This window comes from Pseudochaenichthys georgianus, chromosome 5 (assembly GCF_902827115.2).
Source record: "Pseudochaenichthys georgianus chromosome 5, fPseGeo1.2, whole genome shotgun sequence".
Taxonomy (NCBI): domain Eukaryota; kingdom Metazoa; phylum Chordata; class Actinopteri; order Perciformes; family Channichthyidae; genus Pseudochaenichthys; species Pseudochaenichthys georgianus.
Window position 1 is genome coordinate 36105737 of NC_047507.1, and position 26174 is coordinate 36131910.

Genomic DNA, 26174 nt, shown 5'->3' on the forward strand with positions numbered 1-26174 from the left:
CAGTCCTTTATTTACAATGTTTTGTTTCTTTCATTTGTTGCAGTCCTACTGTTTAATAAAACAGAAAATAAACTGCTTTAACTGGCTTTGGGAAACATCAAAGAGCTGTCGGATTTAGAAAAGTAATGTATGGGATCACTACTACCCACCATATCTTGGATTATTATTTATTTATGGTTTTACAGACTCAAACCCCCCTTCAGCTGGTTACAAATATCCAAATATTTAGAATGTTGAGTTATTTCTTGATTTCCAGTGAAGCACGTATTTAGCATTGCAGGCTATGAACGCTTAACCATCTGTGGGTAAGCAATTATATTTAACTGTAAAAAATATGGTTCACCATTTGATTATGCTTAGACACAATGGCAACACTGGTTGGGTAAAAATAAACATACTTAACAGTCCTTACAGTGAGCAGTGTTCAAGCCATTAATGGTGCCCAGGGGGTGAATCCTTCATCCCCTAAATGTTCCTGTAGAGGCACTAGCCTGTCAAAACAAGGACAGATTGGGGCTCAGTTTTTAGCCAATTCTTATACTTAACTCGTCGCATATAGACAATTGGTCAGGAAACCTTGGCGTCACTTTCTAACTCACTGGCTAGCCTTGCACATCAGAGTATGACGCTCCATACAGTCGCAATAAACTAATAATTTAAGTTTCAATATATTCAACAAAAAGACTTGGTTAGCCTTCGCTTTACCGGCTAAGTAAGTATGCTAACATGCCAAACAAACATTTACCAGCCTTTATAGTGCCAGGCAACACTGCGGTAAAATACAACCTCAAAGTCGCCCATGGCTGTAAAAGTATTAACTGTGCTCAATTTATACAGGGTAGTTTACTCATTGCAAATGCAATACAGGTGACAGCTTCTCGTTTACTTGACTCGCCCGGGCTTATCTTGCTGGTACCAGAATTGAACTGATTGCATACCAGCTACAAAGATGCTTCTCTACCCAATGTCAGAGCAAGACTGCAACATCTGCAACCTCTACTAGATCTTCACCTTTGAACACTTTTCTTAAACTTGAACCCGTGACCTGTAGATTCTCTGTCAAACAGCTGGGCCACTGTTCACTAAGTGCATATGTCAATCAGATAACATGGACGGAAATATAAATAGATTTTGTGCTACTAATTGAGACATTCCCCTACAGCATAACATCTCAACAGTCTGTAAGACATTTTGCTAAATTGCCAGTAGAACAAGCTACAGATTCCTCGGTTAGCCCTTGAAAGTTTTCTGGCAGCAGCAAGGAGAACCACAGAAGAGACCCGTGTCCTTCCTCATCATCTGAAAACAATAAGACAACAAGAGAGCAGGAATTAAAAGACTAGAGCCGTCTAATCTGGAACAACAGAGGAATGTCAGAGCGATGCCACAGCACCCTTTTATCCCAGATGTGTGCTATTAGGTGCAAGGGACCGATCACTGCACCAGGCTCTGCTGGATCCCATTTCTTCCTCTGCTAATGCCACCGGACATATTATCTGACAATGATCATGATAATTACTTAAAATGACATGGCTTCCATCGCGGAAGAAGTTGAAAACACACAGACATGGACACACACACACACACGCACGCACGCACGCACGCACGCACGCACGCACGCACGCACGCACGCACGCACGCACGCACACACACACACACACACACACACACACACACACACACACACACACACACACACACACACACACACACACACACACACACACACACACACACACACACACACACACACACACACACACACACACACACACACACACACACACACACCCAGTATCCAAAGCAAGACAATATTTACAGACATTTGAAGGGAGATAACTCTCGGCTTTCCCACCAACTTTGAAAGAGTGAACAACACAAAGAACTTTGACAAGACAGAACAACAAAAGGTCACACCCACAATTTGGTTTTGGAGGGAACGTGCTGCAAGGTTCTGAAGGTTTTCGAAAAGCAGTTTGAAGTCGGTCATTCATTTAATGCAGAGTTAAAACAAAGGCCAAACACTGATGAGGGCTCAGCGTAATTGACTAAATACTCTGTGTTTTTGTTCTCTTCAGAACAATGTTTAACTAGCATTGACAGCAATTTCACAACAGAGAGTTTTCAAAGTTTTTCTTGCAGTTGGAGATTTGAAGGATTCATTATGGCTCAGCAACACAGAACACATGATGAGCATTACCCTCTGGAGTCCTATCGCTGTGAGTTGCACTACATCGGAGAGCCTTGATATCCTTGGATGGAAGCAGCGTTAAAGTCAAACTTCTGATGAAGCTGAGGTGTGTGAGGTTTTAAGATGTTATCTTGCAGCAGAACAGCCAACATTCAGAAAAACAAGGCCTTTTTTGGCAACGTGAAGCCAGGCAAGGTTGACATACAGTCTGTTATCATATCATCTTCATACTTCATTCTCTTCTGTTTCCATTTTCTTTACCTGGTGCTCAAGAGAGAAATCCTCTGTGAGGGGCTGTAGATTTGTCTTTGAGGATGTTTGAACAGCATTACACACTGAGATGCCACGCACACACAGTAATTATGCAGCAATATCAATATGTTTCCTAGTTTTACTCTAACGGAAAGAGAAAGATTTAATGGACGTCCTCTAACTTGGTTATGAAATGCTGGTTTTCGAAAATATCATCACTTTTTCCTTAACATGTGACTCAGATATTTTGCTTTCCAAAAACCACGCCATGTGGGAATATATTTTAATGTTAATAAACATTTTGAAAGTGGTTTCCTACCCGCAGCCTTTCAGTTGTTCCACCACATGCCATCATCAGAAACGTTGTGCACCATGCTAGTGTCATATTTCATTTACCATAAACAAAAGCTCCCAAACGGTGTTGTTATGATTTAAAGACAAAATCACAGCACAAACAGGTGAACACTACATTTCCTAAAAGTTTCCCTGACAGCAGAGGGAATGACATAGTGGATAATAGCCCTGAGAAGTAAATCACTGTAATGTGTATTTAACCCACAAAATCAATATGTATTTAACCTACGTAATCAAGAGCCAAGACGCTGACGTAGTCAGAGGAGAAACAAAGTCAAGCTGAAGTCAACCTTGAATATTTGTTATGTAACTTCCGCACCTCAGTAAAAAATATTCGGTATGTAGTTGAATCCAAACCAAGATCAGAGGGAGGAGTTTGTCAACAAAAGAAAACTGGAAACGGCTGTTAGCTAACCGTTTCCTACCACAAGTCCATTTTGATATATGTTAACCTTTACCAAAATGGTCCTATAACCTTAACACAGCTGTAATCGTGCCACAGGCTAATTGTGATATTTCAAAATACAGCAGAAATTGATCATAGGATGAAAGAGAAAGGCAAACTCTGATACTTGATGTTGACTAGTTGACCATGGAAACTTGCTTTATAAAAAGGGAATTTATTGATACTCCTTTGCTGTGAACAAGTTTGATTTATCTACGTTTACTAGTAATAGTTTATGAAACTAGTTCTTTGTTTCCCTACGTTTGATGTGGTCATGTCCATTGTTTATCACTTAAGTTACAGAAAGTCAGTAACTTCAGCTTCAAAGAACTTTCACCTTTCAACCAAAGACAATAAAGCATAACGTTATCCATATGGAGGGGTAGCAGGAACATGACACCTCCGTAATATGCAATAAAAACCCTTAACCTTTGAAACTTGTCTGTAAAAGGTCCAACAGTTATGGAGCTTCTTCCCTGCTCTGCTACTGCTCCCGAAAGGAAAAACGGTCAACATCAGCCTACTATTAAATGTGTATTGTTTGCACTTCTAATCTCCCCCCTTTCTCCTCACCTGTGGGACACTTTTTCTTCATCCTGCACCTCTGTGTCTCGCTGTGCGACGGACAAAGTGATGCTGCCTTCTCTTCAGGCGTTCTCCCGGACGGCCCGCCTATCCGGGTCCTGGTCTGCTTGCCCCACCTGAAGCCGCAGGTGACGCCTTCACGGAGACAGGCGCTCCATTCGCTCCATTCTCCCAATGGAGCCAAGAGACCGTCCTCTAAGAGAGAAAAGGATTGAGATTTGTCAAGGATTGCAGAAGCCAAGTTTTCAACTAGTTTAGAATGTGATAAACCAAAGGAACGGGTGTTTCAACAAGTACATTTTTCAACTTTTGAAATGCGCTTTCCTCTCTCTCGGCCTTAAGCTACTATAAAACATCAGATCACCTGACAATCGGTAATACGGCTCTATATTGCTGCCTGCGCCACTTGTCCCGATTGAAAAATAGTTGCCGGCGCATGATAGCAAAAGGAGGTAATAATAGAAACACAACTAACTGTCTGTTTTCGCTGCCATGCTCTTCGTCCAACCTCGCGGTGAACATGGAGTAAATCGTGTATAGTATAAAGGGAGCTTATGTCAACAGGATCTGTCCTTTTAAAGCTTCTGTTTCATGGTCTAATTGAGAAGCCCTGCAATGCATTCTGGTATTACAGCATTGAGTATTTAGATGGCGACATATTGTCTAAAGTTGAGGTAAAGAGTACTTTATGAGAGTTGTCCAGTGCAAATCACCGCCTTCAGAAACTCCCTACGCCCTTTTCCGAAACACATTTCATTGATAAGATAATATAGCCAATAGTTTTAAAACAAACTGCCATATTTGTCCGGTTTCAATTACGGGATCTAACAAGTGAAATCCTTCTTCCAATCAGGAGCCAAGTCCTGATGCCTAGTGGCATGACCATGAGTCGTCCAATGCTGTGAAGCCGCATGGCCCCTTACTTTTCGAAATCACCCCTATACCAAGGAAAATGCCAACTGTAAATAACTTCCTTTAATTTGAATGTTTTGGCTTAATGTTCTCTTCCATTAGAGAAATGCAACAACTGAGATGGTTTAGATAAATCAGTAACTCGCAACAATCACCCATGGAGCAGTTGCAATATTTTAATACGACGGTTTTCCTCAGACACCGGCAAACACATTGCTATCATTTAAGATAGATGAGTACCAGCTGAAGCATTAATACACGGGTCGTCACACTGCTAGTAACCGTTTGCTGATTAGTGATGTCACCGACACAATCAATCACTGCCATTTTTCCACAAAGCCCACAGCGGAAAAAACATCAGCCAAGTTGGGACAACATTTCCTGGAAATAATCATTATCATTATTAGAGTTGGTATAAATGAATAGATTTCCAGTGACTCTTTGCTGGAGTTGCTCGAGGTGTATACCAACAGTGAGGCATCAAAACCAGATGTGGTCACGAAGCCAAGAAACAGCAGAAGCTGCAGATGGCGCAGGTGAACAGCAGAGGGGAAACTCAACAGTACATCTCAGTTAGTTAGAAGGGACGATACACAACCAGATAAGGTAATACATTATTAAACTTCTCAGAAGACTTTAACGTGAATCACGTATTGAATTGAAAGTTTGGCTGCATATTAGAAAATAATTAAGAAATAAAAAGAAATAAATGGAGCACATGCAAGTCCACAGAAACAGACAAAGATAAGAATCCGTTCTCAAAACAAACGCTTAAATACTTCAAGACAAAATACCACAAAGGCTGAACTTGTAGTTCGCATGTGTAACTAAACTGTTATGTGTTAAGAAGTTTCTTTACTTTGATAATGTCACTTTCTTCGAGAATTAAGAAGTTTCTTTACTTTGATAATGTCACTTTCTTCGAGAATTAAGAAGTTTCTTTACTTTGATAATGTCACTTTCTTCGAGAATTAAGAAGTTTCTTTACTTTGATAATGTCACTTTCTTCGAGAATAATCATTTTATCCATGAGAAATCGTTTAAAAATAGCTTCAAGATGTGTTTTCTTCTTCATGGTCTGATTTGAAACAAAATGTAGTTTACCAAAACAGTTGCAATTTATCAACAGTCGCACATTTTTGACCAAAGTCCGCCTGATGCAACCTAAAAAATACATAACCACATAAATGATGATAAATGAAACCCTTCAAACATAAAACACTGCAGGAAATGACCACAGAGCCAAAGAGAAAGCCGATTAAAGGAAAGGTTTTTACCAGGAATATGTCTGCTGTTCGTTTGACCGATGCTTCCATTTCAGAGCCGGCTTACATTTAACAGCTTGCTGCTGGTCAATAGGCTTTTAGTTCACTGACTTCAAGTCAATAAATATAAAACATTCATAACTGTTAGCTGATTATTTATAGTTTCTTTTGGAGGATAGCGTTTCATGGAATGAGTATATTTACACACTGCTAAACTACACTTTGACTTTTTCATCATTCAACCAAGACATACCAACAGCTGGAAACTATTTTTGGGGAAAAGGAAATAGTTCCTTTGTCGGGGAGTATTTTCAGCGACAGATGAATCCACATTTGGGGCTCTATTGAGGATTTGGGACGGTGTATGTTCATGGTAAAGAAGGAACAATGTACATAGTTCAACAGTGTGGCTCATTAGTGTGTTTTTTATAGTTTTCGGACAACAATAGAGCTCTACGGCAGAGAGAAAGATACTGTATATCACGTTTTGATACACACAGATTACCTCTGATCATTTTATTTAATTTCTTAAAATTCGTATTGGGTTATTTAAAAGCGTCATTACTTACCAAGGCAGTCAGTTTGGTGGGCGTAGGTTCCTGCCGGGCAGTGTGTCACACACTTGCCGCTGGACATCTTGAAACCTGGTTTACACTTGGTACAGAATTCCCGGTCGAAACAGTGCTCACAGTCCAAAGAGCGACACCCTAAGAGGAGGGAGAAACAAAACGATATTGTGTCACTTCTAATCCCACCCATGTTCACTTAAAGTTAAAGTGGGTAATGTATAATGTAGAAAACAAAATGTAATATTTGTAGAAATACTTTTTTTACGCTGACAGCAATCAATAAATGAAATGTATATAGATATCTGTGGCTGTGACTGTATGTGTGAATGTGAATTATGACAATATCCATGTTTAGTTGCACAATTTGGAAAAACAAAGCCTTATTACAATTAATTTCAACGTTGTACTATTAGAGGGAATGACTGTTTTAAACATTATTCACATCATCATTGAATAATATATTTTAATGATGCTAACTTTTCAGGAATTTTTGGGATTTTATATTTAGTCTGTAATACCGTTTGGAGGCCAGACCTGCACCCTTTGAATATTGCACTAGTTCATATTGTGATTTTGATTAATTGTGCAGCCCTAGCCATGTTTGTAGTTTATGTTCATAAGGAAGTGTTAATGTGGGGGAGGGGTTTGTAGCTAGGCCTTTGAACAGCGTATTTCCTGTTAAATAAAATAGGCCAGTGTTGGAAAAAAAGCAGAAAGATATAAACCATAGAGATATACAGTGGAGGAAATAAGTATTTGACCCCCCTGTAGATTTTGTAAGTTTGCCCACTTACAAAGAAATGAACAGTCTATAGTTTTAATGGTAGGTTTATTTTAACAGTGATATTAAGAAGAAAAGAAAATCCAGAAATTGACGTTATATAAAAGATAAAAATTGATTTGCATTTAACTGTGGCAAATAAGTATTTGATCCCCAACCAACAAGAATTCCGGCTCCAACAGACCAGTTACATAAGTCTTCTTCCTTTAGGAAAGTACTCCTAATATCAACTAGTTACCTGTATAAAAGACACCTGTCCACAGAATCTATCAATCAGATTCCAACCTCTCCACCAAGGGCAAGACAAAAGAGCTGTCTAAGGACCGGGTCCGCACCCTCTGATGACTGCACAAGGCTGGGATTGCCTACAAGACCATCGGAAAGCAGCTCGGTGAGAAGGAGACAACTGTTGGTGCGATTATTCAGAGATGGAAGAAACACAAAATGAGCATCAGTCGCCCTCTGTCTGGGGCTCCACACAAGATCTCGCCCCGTGGGGTATTGATGATGATGAGAAAGGTGAGGGATCAGCCAATAACTACACGGGAGGAACTTTTTAATGATCTCAAGGCAGCTGGGACCACAGTCACCAAGAAAACTATTAGTAACAAACTACACCATAATGGATCAAACCCTGCAGCGCTGCAAGGCCCCCTGCTCAAGAAGGAACATGATCGACCCGTCTGAAGTTTGCCAATGAACATCTGGATGATTCAGAGAAGGCTTGGGAGAAGGTGATGTGGTCAGATGAGACCAACATCGCGATCTTTGGCATCAACTCGTCATGCCATGTTTGGAGGAAGAGAGATGCTGACTATAACCCCAGAACATGTACCGTAACATTTTGGCAGATAGCCTCCTTCCCTCAACAAGGACACTGAAAGTGGGTCATGGGTGGGTCTTCCAGCAGGACAAGGACCCTGAACATACGGCCAAGGCAACACTGCAGTGGCTAAAGAAGAAGCACATGTAGGTGATGGAGGGGCCTAGCCAGTCTACGCACCTTAATCCCATAGAAAATCTGTGGAGGGAGCTGAAGCTTCGAGACGCCAAGCATCAGCCTCAAAACCTGAAGGATTTGGAGAGGGTCTTCAGAGAGGAGTGGACCAACATCCTTCCTGAGATGTTCACAAACCTGGAGACCAACTACAAGAAGCGTCTCACATCTGTGTGTCCAACAAGGGTTTCTCCACCAGGTACTAAGACATGTTTTGCAAGGGGATCAAATACTTATTTCCTCCACCGTAGAGACAACATGTTGCTTTTACCTTAGCCTTCTGCTAACGTTAGCACACAAGTTCAGCACTCACACAGCAAGCTCAACTTTTAGAGAGATGTAGACAAAATGATGCGAATAGCTTGGCCTATTACTAACGTACAAGTTCACTGCTCATGCAGATGCAAAATGTTGCTATTTGTTTAGGGTTCTGCTAAATGTTGCCCGAGCCCTTATTGGCATCTCTTAAATCAAATACATTTTCTTGTGAATGGGAATGAACTCAACGAATGAACCAGGCACTCACTAAGGAGAGTTTGTTTTCCCTTTTGTTGGCACAGTGTTTCTCTGGAATGAATTAAGAGGGATTCATCTCAATACCGGGGTTATTCCAAAAGTGTAAACTATGTAGATTGGTATTGTTTGTTGTTGTTGTGGTGAACTTTAAAAAATAATCAGTTCCTTCATTATAAAGGGCCTGAAGACAGATGGAGATGTGTGCTGATGTGAGTAAGACTAGCTATCAGTGAAGACTCTTTAGTCAGAGAGATGTTTGCAGGTTATAGGCCTTTTTCTAATATCGTACTCATGCAGCGGTTGATGTCCTTCCCTCTCTGTCCAAAGTGTGCAGGGGGGCAGGCGTGGAGACAGGTCCCATGGTGAGACATCCCATCCCTCTGCAGGTACAGGAAGAGTCGCTCGGGGCAACGCACACAGCCGTTGTCCCGGGAACACTCCAGACAGCTTCGACAATCGTGTGATGTGTCTCTGTGAGCTGCAGGAGACAACAGAGTGTGGATTAGGAAAGAATACGGGGCACTATATTAGAGGAGACATTCCTAATACTTTAAAGGGTATGGAAGCAGGGTGGAGGAGAAGATGAAGGAGGAGAACATTTCTTGACTACTGAAATACATCTGAAGATATACTGTAGTGTAGCAGTGATTAAGCCCTTTTGTATGTATACATTAATGATGTTGTACACCTTTTTATATAAGTGTTTTTAACAGATTTTTTATTATTGATTTTTTAAATAAAAAAGTATATTTTCATTATCACATTGTAATGAAGAACATAGGTCACTTTATTTAAAAGATGCCATACAGGGTATTTTTTTTAAATATTTGTAAACATATCTTTTTTAATACTGTTTCTTGTTTTTGTGTTAAAGTATAGTGGCTGTTCTAAAAGGGGATTAGTAGGTGTATTATATATATATATATTTTTTGTATTATAAGTAGCCTTTTTCAATGTTTTCTACTGTTCATTTTTCAGCCAGAAAAAAATGTCCCCCATTGTTACATTAAAATCAGGTCACTAAAATAATAGTAAATTGTATTTTATAGGAAGCTTTGATAAGATTGTTTTTAAATCTTGACTGACATTTTAGCTATAGATGTATTTTCCAAATGATTGGGAAATGAATGATATAATCAATAGAATGCCAGTAGTTTCTTTCTCTCATTAAGGTTACATGTTCAATATTACTTACTGTACTGTGGCTTTGCTAAATGTAGATGCCAACAGAAAACAAACTGTACAGTATACTGTATAGCTTGTCAGCATGAATCTGTGTTTCTACACAGACATGCTGAAGAAAAAAGAAAATACACTTCTCTCTTTTGGCAAACAAAGAGAGTTCAGTCCTGATTTGTAAATCTCACTGACCATATATTTCACTTCTTGGTAACATGACAGTTAGGCTTACAGCTAAACCAAAATAAGTCTTATTATATTATAACAGCGAGCTAGATGTCTCCTCCAAAGACTCAACAGACAAAGTAGGAATGCTTCCGATGAGTGTGTGTGTGTGAGAGAGCAAAGGTGAAAGGTTTAATCTTGATAAATGTTTTTAATTAAACAGGTTCCCGAAAAATGGTCATGACAGGTCACAGTCCACGCAACAGACTCTGTTAAGTGAAAAATGGCTTCTTTACTTACCTTATAAGCTAAGTTCATAAACTGTATTATAAGCACATTTAGTGCACAGCCAGATATATTTGCTTTCTCATTTACAGACTTTCTTAATCATAGGTTAACACTCACCTCACACAGAGACACACACCTGCCAGACACGGCAAGGCAACTGAGGCTGACATTGATTCGGAAGAAAAATACACTATAAGTTTACTCAGTGGACCTCAGTTAAAGTATAATTGATATTTGAAGTAAAGTATGATATATATCAGACTATCTAAGGAAGAAAAAATAAACATGAAATATAATTAGGGCTGGGCAAGTTTAAGCGCTTGTTGTGTCTCGTCAAATGTGTTAGTTATGTTTATGTACACACTGTGAAGACCACTGAGACAAATGTAACATTTGTGATATTGGGCTATATAAATAAACATTGATTGATTGATTGGTGTATTTTGTCTGTCATTTCCTGTTTTATTTTGTATTTACCTCTTGTCTTTCATTTCAGGCCCTGTTTCTTCCTCCCCTTGTCTGCCCCGCCCCTGATTGTTTCCACCTGTTCCCACTCACCTCATGTTTAAATAGTCCTGTCTCTCCCCTGTCCTGTGTCAGTTCGTCTTGTTTGTTCTATTTCGTATATAGCTTCGCCCTCTAAGGCTATCGCTATTGGGTAATCCCCAAGTAGACAGCAGGGCTCGCTGCAGAAGCCTGCCGGTTTTAACCTCTGTTAATAACCTGCAGAGCTCGCGGCATTCCTCTGTCCGAGATACGCCTCGTACACACGGTCATAATAAATCCACAAGCACCGTTATAACGCCTCGTGTGGACAGCACTGCACACACCACCACTCATCCCCTGGGCGTGTACGCGCCTCATGATGAGAGACGGAGTGAAATGCAGCGTGTGGAAACTCCCTCGCAGCCCTTTTGCCTCACGGGCAGCGGTGGCGATGGCGTGGCTCGTCACCATGACGACCATTACGGCACATCACAGAGAAGCCTCTCCTCCCAGCAGTTCCATGGGATACAAGAAACACTCCTGTCATCCCAGGAACAGTGTCTTACGCGGTTTTTACCTCCGCTATTTTTCTAAATCTCGGAAAAGAACGGGGGAGTCGCCCCGTTGCTGTACATTCAAACATGTGTTGATTTACACAGACAACAGGCCACGGCCATGGAAGCAGCCTACCTCAATCGCCAGGGAGGAGTACGATCTGCGCAGCTTCTGAACGCAGCCAGACGGCTGCTGTTCTGGGCGCGCACACACACGTTGCTCTCCATCAGAGCAATGTATATTCCCGGCGAAATTAACAGAGGGGCTCGCAGAGCGCAGCAGCCGTTCAGACCTGTGTCACGCACACTGGCGCCTCAGTGGGATTTGGCTTTGGTGTTACGTGCACTAAAGCAAAGCCCCATTTGAACCTGATCAGGTTCCCCTTAAACTGTTATCGGCCAAAGTAGTACTGCTTTTGGCTCAATCAGAGAAAAGGGTGAGTGATTTGTCTGCGCTCTCTCTGTGGCTCCGTCATGTCTCCGGATCCAAGGAGATGCAGTTCAGCTGTTTTACGCCCTAACCCGGCTTCATGTCTAAGGTCATCACAACTCTTTTAGGTCAAGAGTGATTACATTACATTACATTTAGCTGACGCTTTTATCCAAAGCGACTTACAATAAGTACATTCGACCAGTGATCACCCTGGCTGGCTTCTTCCCCCTCCTCACAGGTCGGAGGAAGAAGCCACGTCTCATCTCCTCTGTTCTGTGCGCGCGCTGTCTTGCTATGTGGCGCGCACGGCGGCCTGGCGCCGTTCTCAGCGCCTGTTTGTGCACTATAGAGAGCGCTCGATCGGGCAGCCTCTGTCTGCACACTGGCTGTGTGACACTGGATGTGTGACACTGGATGTGTGACACTGGCTGTGTCGCAGGCATATGTCTCCTCTGGGGTGGGGCCCCCGGAGAATATCAATGCGCACTCCACCAGAGGAATTTCCTCCTCCACGGCTTTGCACGGAGGAATGTCAGTGGAAGATATTTGCACTGCTGCATCTTGGTCTTCCCCCTGTTCATTTATTCATTTTTATTTGAGAGATGTCTCCCATTCCTCTCTGACGCACCCTGTACTGGGTGTCCTGTCGGAGTGAGTGACGTCAGGGAACCAGCTGTGCGCCTCTCTCCTGCCTCTCGGCACGCGGAGAGCGGCCCTGTTATCCCTCTTATAGAAGGGATGTTCCTTTTTCCTCTGACACACTTTGTACAGAGTGTCTTCTCAGAGTGAGTGACGTCAGGGTTCCAGCTGGGCGCTCTCCTACCTGTCTGCACCAAGAGCAGCTCTTCCCCCTCTATGGTCGCGGGGCAAGGTGGGACCTTCGTCTCTACTTTCTCACAGCAGCTGGTATGTATTGTTCCCAGCCTTCACCCCGTCGGGAAGATAGGCATGTTTTGCTATGTTCCAGGGACGGTGATGCACCATTACGCATGGCACAACAGGCAGGGGGTGTTATTGAGCAGGTGTGTCTGTGCTTCTAGTGCCGGGCGGACCCAGTGGGGCGCAGACTACATCATGCTTCGCCCTTAACCCAATAGCGATAGCCTTAGAGGGCGAAGCCATATACGAAATAGGACTGAGGTTACCTACTGTAACCCAGCTTCTATGAGTAATGGCGCAGCCCTCTAACCCCTGCAAAACGTAACCATGGTTGACCATGGTCACCATGGTATTCCATTGCCAACCATGGTAATACCATGGTTGGCCACAAAATAGCATGATGGTCACAGTACCATGGGGAAGAAACCATGGTCTACCATGGTCAACCACGGTCAGCCTGCCATGGTCACAATGTCATCTCCAGAAACCATGGTCTACAGAAACCATGGTCTCCAGAAACCATGGTCTACAGAAACCATGGTCGACAATCATTCTAATGAGGCTCATGCAGGCACCGTCACCTGATGAATGTATATAAAATAGTTTTTACATTTTCACCAACTGTTTAATGAGCATTTAATGAGTGTGTGTGCAACTATAGAGTGACAGTGTACTGTAGATGAAATTAAGTGCAATTAACATGATCTATACAAATATTTTAAAATTACATGCTTGAAACTATTGAAAAGCTTGTATTAAGTTATATTATTTCCAGTCTGGTGGACCATGGTTTATGTCCATGGTACTGGTGGACCATGGTTTATGTCCATGGTAGACCATGGTCTACAATGGTTCATTTCGCAGGGGAAGCGCTGGGCCCCACAGGCTCTACGAATAGCTGAAGAAAAGTTATTTTGTATGGGAGCAGATTGCCGGGCCTCCTTCCTATTTCTACCGGAAGGAGGCCCGAGGGTGGGGCCCACCTTGCGGGTGGGCGTGGACTACAAGTTTTCAGTGCTGCGCGGGGGCGCATGGGGATTACCCAATAGCGATAGCCTTAGAGGGCTGCGCCATTTACTCATAGAAGCTGGGGTTACAGTAGGTAACCTCAGTTTCCCCGAATGGTCATGCCAAGCCTCAACTCAGAAAGGATCGCTTTTCACTCATGTCAGGTTTTGTTATGTTTGTTTATTTTGAGTCCTATTTTTGTTACGCTAATTTTTTCTTCCTTGTGAGCGCTTTTAGTTATTTCCACTACCTACTCTGTTAAGAGGGATTACCTGATCTGTTCAAATAAATAAAAAATAAAAAACGCATTAATTAATTAACACCACCAGTTATTTCATCGCGCATTACATTTTTTTTAAAATTCATATTATTATTTTGAAAGTCCGTTGTTCATTGGCTCTGAATACACATAAGACCTTTCCCATTTATCTAATTTCCCCTCCTCGACTCCTACCCTTGCGTCTTAGTCCCGCCCACAGGAGATGCGAGTGGAGGAGTCGAGGAGGGGAACGCGATTAAAGCAGTTAATACAATAATATCCAGGGGATGCATGCAGAGCTGTCATTGGTTGAGATAAGTCCGGCCGTGTGTCATGACTCTTTTAAACATCACTGTTGCCGGAAATACATCCCCGGAGGATACATCAGTGTATCCTTGGCAGGGACGTGCACAGACATTTGGAGGGACTATTGCTCTAAACTGGAAAAAAGGGCCTCCACCCGATAAAAAGATCTTTTGAAAATTGTAACTTGTTTTTTAATATAAATGATTATTACATAAACTGAATCGAGAGCAGGAGCTGGTGGAACCCCTAGCGGGTCAGGCGTAGAAGAGACTCGAGAGGGGACCTGAGAGGGAACTCGAGAGGGGACTTGAGAGGGGACTCGAGAGGAGACTTGAGAATGAACTCGAGAGGTGACTTGAAAAGGAACTCGAGAGGTGACTTGAAAAGGAACTTGAGAGGAGACACGAGAGGGAACTTGAGAGGTGACTTGAGAGGGGACTCGAGAGGGAACTTGAGTGCTCTGGCGATCCAGCTGACAATGGTGGGGTCCCATCGCGGCCTGCGCCGTCTTCCTGCCCATCCTCCGGAGGTTGTTAATTTAGCCAATCGACTGCTGCCAAGGATAACAGACTATTTTCTAAGGAGGATCAAGGGACTTTGTGCAGTCATATCCATCCGCAGAAAGAAGTCCGGTAAATTTAACGTCAGCTGTGGCCAACAAACATTTGTTTTCATTATTCAGAATAAACCATGGAATACTTTTTGAATATTTATTTTTGTTTTTGACAGCACCACATTTTGGATTAAAGATGGCCATCTGTCCCCAGTTAAGTAAAGAAAAAGGGCGCAAGAGAGATTAAAACTTTAGAGAAATCATCAGGAAGAACACAAACAGGAAGTAAACACTAAAGGGAACAGCAATAGAAGACAGACAGGAAGTAAACACTAAAGGGAACATGGTATGGGCTCTGGCAGTGTTTAACGACTGGTTAATAGTAAAAAAAGTTTTGAACACACTTGGACAGTTACAGAAGACATCCATCAGTGCTGCCGTCATTTAGTGTAACGTTGCTGTCGCTGCAGTTCCAAACATTGGTATGCATTCAAACAAAAATATTTGTTCTTAGGGTTCTTCAAAGTAGACCATTGGTTGAAATTAAGACAATACGACAAAAAAGGAATCTAGCTCAGAAATGCAGAGAATAATGACTATTTTTAACCTTAACCTTTACAGCCATTGTTGTTGTAAGTTTATTGATTCAATGTGATTTACCTTCAAATACTCTAAGGCAGTGCTTCTCAAAGTGTGGTCCGCGAACCACTGGTGGTCCGTGAGCGCCCCCTAGTGGTCCGTGAGTATATTGGTAACATTACACATTTGAAATAAATAAATACATTTAAGTTTTCCGCACTCTCGCAGGAATATCTCCGCAATGGAATGAGCTTTCTATTGCATGATAAAGCCCAGGGCAACACCTTCGTCACACATGTTGCCACTTGTTTGTACCATTTTCAGGCGATTTATAATTTGTTCTAGAAAAACGATGTGTTTTGGGATATTTGTGGAGTTAGGTGGTCCGCGAGTGTTTTTTTATTGGTTAAGTGGTCCTTGGTATGAAAAAGTTTGAGAAACACTGCTCTAAGGTTTAGATACATTTCTGATCTTTACAAACACTTTTGCCAAAATAGGTATAATTGAGTCATGCTAATAAATGATGACTACATTAATTTACATAGTGGCACATATTGAACTCGTCGGTGCAATATACGGTGTACTGTAGCTGCAGTTCAGCTAAAAAGGTTCTTGTTGTTGCATACATCTGATTAACTACCACAGTTAATCTAGCTATAATCACATGCAAACACCTAAACACACTGAGCCATGTGCACTGGATTATGGGAAACAAATTCTAGCTGCACCACTTTGAACTTGGCCAATCATTACATTAGGGCCTAGAAATGGTAACTGTTAAGTAGCTAATCCCTGTTTATCGGACACACCTTCCGAAAACTCTTTGGAAATGTAATTGACAAGAACAACATGGAAAAGGCATTAGAGGATTAGACGGTAAGAGGACAGATGGTATCTGGGAAATAATGTGGTTCAGAGAAAACAAAGCCCAAAAGATGGAGACAAATGATAAGAGAAGATGTCAAGGACACTTTATTGTTTCACAATTACTCCACCTACACTAATTTTGGGCTTCTAAACCAACATTTTAAGTGATTTTCTTGTCAATCTGTCATTATATTGTGCTAGTTTAAGTAGCAATGACCTTTGACTTTTCACATGTAAAGGATATGTTTCAAAGGAATTTGTTGAACAGAGTTAAAAATACTTTTTGAATTGTGAAAGGTGAGTAAGAAGTAAAGAAGAGTCCAGTGCAGACCATATTTCCTCATAACTAATTTCCCTGATTTTGGACTTGACTGTGAGGTCTGGACTCATCGTCCGAGAAACAGTTCTCTGCACATATGCTATCGATCTGCGGGCTTAAGGGACTTTAAGAGGCGCGGCAGGTTTAGGTAGCGTAAACCGCTGACCTCTGCCCTTGCATGGGATTGCTCTGGGTTTTTAACAAGCACCAGGTGTAATAAGGTCCGTCAGGGTTCCAGGGAAACATGCTAGGGTTTAAAAGAGGCATTCCACCCTGAAATTGAATTCACATCATGTGCTGAAGGTACGAAAATGGTTACGAATGATACGATGGTTTTAATGAAGGCAATAAGGTTTAATATAAAATATTTGGTTGTCAGTTGTGGGAGGAAAACAACTGAAAACAATTCCAAAGGTACTAACACACGTATATAATAATATCAATGCAACATATGATATATTCTCCAAAGCAATTTATCTACGTATGACAGAATATCTTTATATCTTTAGCTTTAGTAAAGCTGCAAGCAGGTATTAAAATGGTAATCTTGTTTGCACATCATTGATAACCTTAAACTTAAGCCTAATTTACCATGATCATATGATTTTAACAATGTTTATTGAAATATAAATTGTATGCTGTGAACAACATTTTAGGTTAGTTGTGATTATGACTTTTTCCCAAATCAGTAACCTCATTTATATAGAAAAGAAAATGTACATCATGCTATGAAAATCACAAGGTGAGTTCAGGTGGGATCACAATAATTCCGTTTTAGGGTACGATTTCAAGGTAACATACAGCAGCCGCCGCTTCTGTAGATGGTGCCAGAATACCCACAATGCACCACAACGTGTACACTAACAGGAAAAACGTGCCAGGTGGGGGTGACCTGTTAAAACAACACAAGATGTGCAGTCCCTAATGACCCACGTGTAGATATCCAGACAATTGATAGCAGTTGTGTGAAAGATGTGTTGTTGAACACATGTTTCACCATGTGACGGAGGGAAGTCAGAGCAGCGTGTGTTACATCTTCATCCTCCCACCACACACTGTGAAGGATGGTTTCCTCCAGTGTGACCAAAGCGTTAAGCAGCTTTCATTCTTGTGCTAATACTGAGATGTCTATAACCCATACCTCAAGATAAATGAGTCCAAATATGATTTTTATATTTAGTATGATTACAAGATAAAACACATCATAACAAGGCATCTGTTGACTTTTAGGGCTGGGCAATAAATCAATATAATATTGATTTTGTGATATGAGAATACATATTGACTTTTGGTTATCTTAGCAAGTGTTGCCATCCTGATTTTAAAGGCTGCATGATGGTATGATAGTATACTTTTTTTACCACTAAGTCATTAAAGTCATAGGTATTAAGGTACTAAGTACATTTACTCAAGTGCTGAACTTAAGTACAATGTTGAGATACTTGTACTTTACTTGAGTATTTCCATGTTATGCTACTTAGCATTACCCAACTACAACTCAGAGGTAAATGGTGTACTTATCCTCCACTGTATTGATTTAATACCTTTAGTTACTTTACAGATTTGGATTAATGATGTGAAATATAATATATATATAATCAACAGACTTTAGTTCCACCTGGAGTAAATTCACAAGCTACCCTGCAGTATACAAAGTCATTCAAATTAGCTGCACCTTTACCAGCTTTGAGAACACTTTAATGATCAATCATTATGAAACATATCATATATATTCTGAAATCTCATCAAACCTGCAGAATGATTACTATTACTTTTTGTGTTTTAAGTATATTTAGATTTTTTGCACTTTTTGAATGCAGGACGTTTACTTGTAACAGAGTATTCTTTCACTCTTGTACTTCTACTTTCACCTAAGTACAAGATCTGAGTACTTCTCCCACCTCTGATTATTTATCACTTAGAATCTAATTTTGAAAAATATTTTTGATGAAAGCACCAATAGTGAACCCATTGCAAGGTTGAGATTTTGATATTTAAAATATTCCATATTGCCTAGCCATACTTGAAGCTCCTCATAGGACTGTAGCATTCCTGAATGTATTCCCAACATGCTTTTGCGTTGAATGTCATGTGTTGCTCCTCCAAATGCCTCAAGAGACTAGTCAATCATTTGTCTTCTCGCACGTTTCATTTTCCCCCCCAGTTTTTTCCGTTGGTTCGTGATTGCATGACATGTACTTAGAGGAGAGTCTTCACTGCTGTCACACATGTTCTGATGAAGGTGATTAAAGGAGCCCTATAATGCTCATGTTCAGGTTCATACTTGTATTGTGTGTCTCTACTGTGACATGTTGAAATGCTTTAATGTTCAAAAAGCTCTTTATCAGAGCAGAGCCCAGTGCGGCACTGTTGTGATTGGTCAACCGCTTAGAGATGACAACATAGGATGTGATGTAATTGTTAAGTACAGTATCTGAAATTGTCTCCACTTATGTTATAAATTATAACAGAATACTTTTTAAAGGAGCCATTCTGCACTAAGAGTACTTTTACTTTTGATACTTTGATTACATTTTAATTAAAACTTTTCTTAACTTTTTTCATTTTAAATCAGGCCTTTTCCTAAACTATTTTTTAAAGGATCGTATTTATACTTTCACACTGTTTATTGCTAGTACAGATCGGTGAAGTTTACATCCTGATCTATCATGTTATTAAGGATATCTGAATTAGTCCTCAATATTAAAAGCCAGCTGGGATCTGAATACTCAAGCAGGGAAGCATTTTATCTCAAACATTGATCATTCTCACAGATGCTCACAATTACCCACAGTAAGAAACACTAATGGACAAAATAATGGGTTCAACCTGACTTGTACAGTTCAATTTTCCAGCTCTGAAACACTTCAAACCTCTGCCAATGTGTGTGTGTGAGTTTTAACAGCTTAAAAAACCAGGTCCAGATGTGAGAGGGGGCGAAAGGGTGGGAGAGGTGGAGAAAAGGGGTAAATAAAGGAAAGGAAAAAAGGGGCACAGGGGGAATGAAGGGGGGAAGGGGAGAATCAAATGACATCAATCCCTCTGGGGTGAAGTGATGCATTCTGACAGCAGGTCAACCTGTCGTGCCAACAACCAGCATTTGACCCTTTAGACCGCAAAACGGTGCCTAGATTTAAGCTGTTCTGATCTATTAGCGTCAAATGCCTTCATCCAAGACTCAAAGTCATTTTAAGCAACATTTTTATTGTAATTTTGTAAAATGTTGCATAATATCATGCTCAAAATGTGTATGTTTCAAACTTATACATATCTTTTTTTAACATTTGTTCAATTATTTAGTACTGCCTTGAGACAATGCATTATTTAAAATCAGGTTTATGCACATTTAATGTTTCGATCTACTTGTGAACCGGCAGTCATTTTCGTTGCAATTAAATAAATAAATAAAAAACAATATGTACTAGTGCAATATCCAGATTGCGGTAGTCAACTTTTTTAATGAAAATAAATATGGTCAATCTCTCGAATATCGCAAATCATATCGCAATTGCAATGCAAGATATTTCTTTCCAAATTGTGCAGCCCTATTTTTTTTCAATTATCTAATGTTATTATAAAAGGTTATCTATATTATATTATCATTTCTTAATTGAGCATGCCATTTTTGCTAAATATTGCATTGAGTAGAAGTTGTATTATATGTTTTCCTCTGATGGTCTGACTTTGTTAAACCTGGTATTATTGAAAGTGTGTAATCTAGCTGTCAGATGCAGTTACTCTGAATGAGAGTCAGTGGAACGTGATGGCTTAATGCGCCCCCCCTCAACATTTCCTAACACCTCACCTCTTGGCGTGGAAGGTTAGGAAGCTAAAATGACGGTGTAATTGAGACCGGATCCCCCTCTATTAGTTCCAAATTCCTGAGGAAATACCAGACACCATTGAGCGCGAGGGTCACCACATACCTGTGAGGCTGTGGTGAGACTGTTTTCAGAGGGTGGTGGGGGGGGTTATTAAGACTCATTAGCCACAAATATGGTTTCAAGGAGAATTTGCAACAACTGTGGAATCTCTGAGCTTTACAAGGAGTGACAATCCAACCCCTTATTGGAACTGTGAGAATGTAACGTGGTCAACATTTAACGATGACCTAGATTCAACTTCTCCCGAAAAATACTTTAAAAGTCGTTGATTTATAGATTTATAGCAATGGACGAAAACACTGTTGCAAAATGTGGTGGATGTTAATAAAGAGAAAATATATTTATAAATGTCAAATTTCTTGAAACGTCTAACAATACTGAAAACATTCTGTACTTACAGTAGAACCTTTTTTTCTTCTGTTTTGCTATAAAGTATATAAAAAACGATATAGATATAGATTAATGGTAAAGAAAATCAATGTCAATGTTTTTTAAAACCTGCTGACTAATGTACCATGTGTTAGATTAAAATAGCGAATTTTGCAATTTTAGTTAAAAAAGGTAATAAATTAAAAAAACATTATTAATGCTGTTCCCTAAATGTTAATTTATCGATTTGAAAATATATCCCATTGTAAAATAAATATAATAAATCCATTTACAATTGACATTTCTTCGCTTTTGCTTTTTGTATATTGTGTAGAATCCAGAAGCTTCCATCATGTAGAATATCAACTCAGTGACGCTTTAAAATAAAAGTTACAGCATTGAATCCGGTTTGTTTTCCCAGCGTACTCACCACTTTGCTTCTGCACGGCGCCAGAGCCCATTTTGATCACCTCACACAGCAAGATAATCACAATGGCAAAGGGTTGCAAATGCATCTGGGCTGCTGGCAAGCGCCCTCTTCAGCGCCAGGCTGCGGACATCTGCCTCCAGGACTCCAGGGGTGGCAGGTTGGAGATTTAATTCCACAGCGAGGGACAGAAAGACAGGAAAAAAGGGGAGAAGACGGGGTTTAAAAGATGATGGGATGGATGGAGAATATAATCTTGCAGGCCCAAAGCAGCGCTGAAAAAGATTAGTGTAAAGGTGAGAGGCGAGACAGAAGGAAATCCTCTTCTTATCCTTCACGCAGAAGATTCAGGGCTAAGATGAGGAGACAGGCAAACCTAAACAACACAAGAGGAGCTCATGAAAGTCTGAACGAGCGGAGGTGAGGAGAGCAGAGAGCCTCGTCTGCTTCTCAGACTGGCAGCTTGGAGGGAAAACTCACCATTTAACTACCACTGTCAAATTTGCGATAAACGAGCTCCACTTATCCCGTAGCCATCTTTAACCCTTTACGTGCTCTTAGGGCCTAAGTGGTTCCATATTTGCAGCTTGATCTTTAGCCCCCTCCTCCTGGCTCTATCTATTGTTGTTCAGTCTCTTCTTTTTATTTTATTTGTTTACTGTCTCTCCCTGTACTGGGCAAATTGGTTTTCTGTGGCAATCATATTAAATGCAGGCAGTCGGTAGACTTCATTTGACCACCCTTTGAGGAGGAAAAACAACTGGAAGGCAGCATAACTGAGAGTTTAAAGATGGATTATAGTGTAGCTTTGTTATTGATTTGTTGTTCCTGTTTGGGTAAGGAGTCGAGTTATAGTAAGACGTGTAAGATGAAAAGGCTGTGTTAAAGACAGTCATTTGTGAAGTTATAGAGTAGATACAGTATCAGTATAAGGCAAACCTTTTGGTTGATCATAAACCTTTAGGTCGGGCCAGTAACTGTTAAGAAAGAATATTGGATAAATCATCCATACATGACTCAAATGAACAAGAAACTCTTTCTCCAATTTCTCAAATGTATAGATACCAGTATACTGTACACTTTTTAGGTACACCTTGTTGATAAACTTCCAAAGTAGATGCCCTTTTCCCTTCAGAACTGTTTAATTCTTTGATTAAACATTTCTCAACGTGGTGCTCCATATTGACATGATAGCATCATGAAATTGCTGCGGTTTCTTGTTCAAATGGTCCTATCCCAACTTCTCTGTCAGATGCATGGTAGGGCCAAAAGAAAAGGCAAAACCCCATTGACTTTCATTAGGGAAGAGATCAGAATCAGAATACCTTTATCAGTCCCACAGAGGGGACATTTACGTAGTTACAGCAGAAAAAAGAGCCACAGACAGCTTATTGTTACATATGTTACATGCATTAAAAGGTACTAAGTTATGATATAATAAAAAAACGTCTGTATATCAGCGTATGTTTCTTTTAGGGGTGCATACACTTCCCAGTATGAACACATGATAAACCCTAACCCTTTCAATCATCCAGAGTAATTTCCCCTCTCCATGCATTAGACTGAGCAAAGAGCAGCTAAGATGGTGTGGCTTAGAGAGAAAAAAAAGTGCCCACGCTCTATGGCCTCATTGATGAATATTTATGTTCTTGAGAGTTACACACAGCAGCGTTAAAAAAATCTTGAAAATCTTGGAGGTGGGCGTGTCTGAAAGCTTGGGGATTTTTGCGAGCAACGCGATCAACAACCAATCACATGAATCTCCCGACCCCGACATACAAAGCAATAGCAATGTTAAAACTAAGTAAACTGGATATAAAATCCCCAAACAGGCAAAAACCTACCAGTTGCACCCACTGTCTCTGCCGCCTCCCTCCATGCCTGGTTCCTCCGGTTTGTATCCTGGTAAGTTATTAGCGACTGGTCATAAAGAACCGGGTGATTTGCTACGGCAATAACTAACTTCTCCTCCATTTTCAGGAATATAGGAAATGAACTGTGATCTGGCTCTCCCAGCTTGCACGCGGTTTGATTGGCTAGCGCTTGTACTGTCAGATTTGCATAAACAGGATTTGATTGGCTGACGCCTCTACCTCAGCTTCAAAAGTTGAACATTGCTCAACTTTTGAATCCTGAAAATCCTGGAAATCTTCGCTTTGCTTCTCCACAATGCAGTTCAGCGAAAAGCGAGGCAAAGTGACGTCACCCCATTCAAAGTCAATGGGCAGATTCGTTAGAAGATTTTTTTAACGCTGCTGTGTGGACGGGCCGTTAAACTGCGTTACAATGCGTTAGCATTTGCGCTAGCATACACGCTAGCGTTAGCCATACTAGCCTGTATACATGCTTATTGCACTGCTAGCATTAGCTATATTTACCTTGTTTACACTTAGCAGTCCTCTGTGTTAATCTGTGTATGTTACACTTTCATGCATGAGATCCTTAAGTGCCTTGTATCTTCTTTTTTATAGTTTCACTCTGTTTGAATGTCAGTAGACTGCAAATAATTCAATAAAGGAGCATGGCTGCTCATTCCCTGGCTCTCAAAAGACTTTGGCTGGCTGTTTAATCTATGTTCACACTGAGACAGTACAACACATAGAGAGAACAGTACACCTATTGTGTAAGTACATACAAGCAGGTCACACAGTATGATCATAAATAGATATGTTTTAGATCAAATATGATCTATTCTTATGTAACAAGATATGAAAGTGTTAATTAAGTCTAAATAACTCAAAATTAGGTACTACTGTCTTATTGGGCCCATATTGAGCAGAGCATATTAAGAACAAAACTCATGTACAACAACTTCCTTACTTGCAATAAATAAGCACTAATTAGAGGGTTGTGTCCTGGATCGCGAGCCCTGGATCGCGAGTCGTGGCTGTGGTCCTGGATGGATATCCTCGTGGATTCATCTTCCTATTATACACACATGCATTTCCAAACATTTGGACTACCTATGTTGCAAATGTATTATCTTTTCAATTTACACACGGCATCTATTGCACGTGTGTCCGTCCTGGGAGAGGGATCCCTCCTCTGTTGCTCTCCCTGAGGTTTCTCCCATTTTTCCCTTTAAACTGTGGGTTTTCTCCGGAAGTTTTTCCTTGTACGATGTGAGGGTCTAAGGACAGAGGGTCTCGTATTGTCATACTTATATTCTGTACACACTGTGAAGACCACTGAGACAAATGTAACATTTGTGATATTGGGCTATATAAATAAACATTGATTGATTGATTGATTATTGAGGAAAAACTCAACGAATGGCCTACTGTATTACTTGTATAATCTGGTCATGTAGAATAAGGAATTAATAAGTGTTTTATAATGACTAATAAAGAGCCAATATACTGCTAATATGCATGTTAATTAGTTGATGGTGAATTTGTGTACCTTAATATAAAGTGTTACCAAAAGTTCTTATTGCAGCTCAAATGTAGCTAGCAGTGCTCTGAGCAGCTTCAGGCTTTGTTTTCAAGGCTGTAAACCAGTCAAGGAATGAATATTTAAACTGGCTTCCTGTTGGATCAACCTGACTTCCTTTTAAAGTATGCTCTCTCACAACCAGTACAATGTCCTATCACATAAACTGTCATAAGCTCTCAAAAACACAAGGGTTGCAGTCGAATAGTACAACAATCAGCTCCTATCGTCTAATGCTGCGCTCACACCGGACGCAATGCGAATATTCGCTTCGCTCTAATCGCTCGAGTTTCACCGCGGCTGCCAGCTGTGTTTACTCGCATCATTCAAACAAGACGCGCTGGCTCGGGAGCTACAACTACAACAAAATTAATATATTTTACTGTGATTAAGGCATTTTGAAGTGATGCACAACTGAGCAACTTTTGTAAGAATCAATGTGTGTCCAGCATCCAACCCTGTATCCAGTTTCTTTTATGCATTCACTGGTTGTCTACAGCATTTAAAGGTCCCATGTCATGCTTTTCCAGTTATTACCTGTCCCCTTGTGTGTTGTGAAGGTTTTTATGCATGTAAACGGTCTGCAGAGCCACAAACCCTCAAAGTACACCCTGTAGCGAGTAAAACTCTAACACAGAAAAGACCTCCCCAAAACGCCTCGTTGGAGATTTCATGTTTTCTTCCTGGGTATCGTGACGTAGGGATACCCAGTAGCCACGCCCAGAGCTATGGCCGCACCCTCTGCCAGTCTTTCACGAAACAAATCTTCCCAAACCTTTCAGCGATTCATGCCGGATATGTACAGCGTAGGGCACTGAAGAACGATGCTGTTCCTACTTTGTTTGGACCAGCGGTATTCATTGTTGTTTGTGTATTTATAATGTTTAAAACAAACGACTGTGTAAATGGGTAAACGTTTTTCGGACTGCCTGCTAAGTCATTGACACAGTGCTAACTGGGCTAACTAAGTTGCTAGCGTTTCCATATATAAACACCAATGTTAGCAGATGGCCTTATACTGTATGTATCTCATAGCTGGAGAATGTCTGCAATCACACACGAAATACTCAGACAGTGTACTCCGGGTGATTTACCGTACGGTCAGTATATTATAGTTGGGCTAGCATGTATGCTACAGAGCTAAACAACAAGGCTACCAAGAGCTTGAGATGCTAGGAAAAACATTGTTTTTATGCAAGCTAAAATGAATGACCGAAACGTAGCAGACTACCCGTATAAGATTGCAATTGTAAACACGTTCTTGCTAGCCTAATATGAACCACTAGCTTTTGTTCATAGTAGGTTGGCATATTACACAGA

General features: G+C 40.7%; 1 protein-coding gene across 1 annotated transcript; it reads right to left on the reverse strand.

Moving 5' to 3' along the window:
- Positions 1–1230: 1230 nt before the first annotated feature.
- Positions 1231–21510, reverse strand: rspo4 (R-spondin 4). The gene is made up of 6 exons (XM_034082547.1): positions 21426–21510; positions 9157–9345; positions 6574–6711; positions 3816–4022; positions 1824–1885; positions 1231–1299 (listed from the first exon to the last, which is right to left on the reverse strand). Exons 1-6 carry the CDS (start codon positions 21508–21510, stop codon positions 1231–1233), a joined length of 750 nt encoding a protein of 249 aa, XP_033938438.1.
- Between the last annotated feature and the right edge of the window lie 4664 nt (positions 21511–26174).

Bases quoted from the DNA above. Each gene is read 5' to 3' on its own strand.
- rspo4 (XM_034082547.1), bottom strand. From the start codon at position 21,510: ATGCATTTGCAACCCTTTGCCATTGTGATTATCTTGCTGTGTGAGGTG. The intron at 4,023-6,573 runs GTAAGTAATGAC...TTTCTCTCTTAG, and splicing joins CCACCAAACTGACTGCCTTG to AGGACGGTCTCTTGGCTCCA. The intron at 1,886-3,815 runs GTGAGGAGAAAG...GTCTTGTCAAAG, and splicing joins GAAGAAAAAGTGTCCCACAG to TTCTTTGTGTTGTTCACTCT.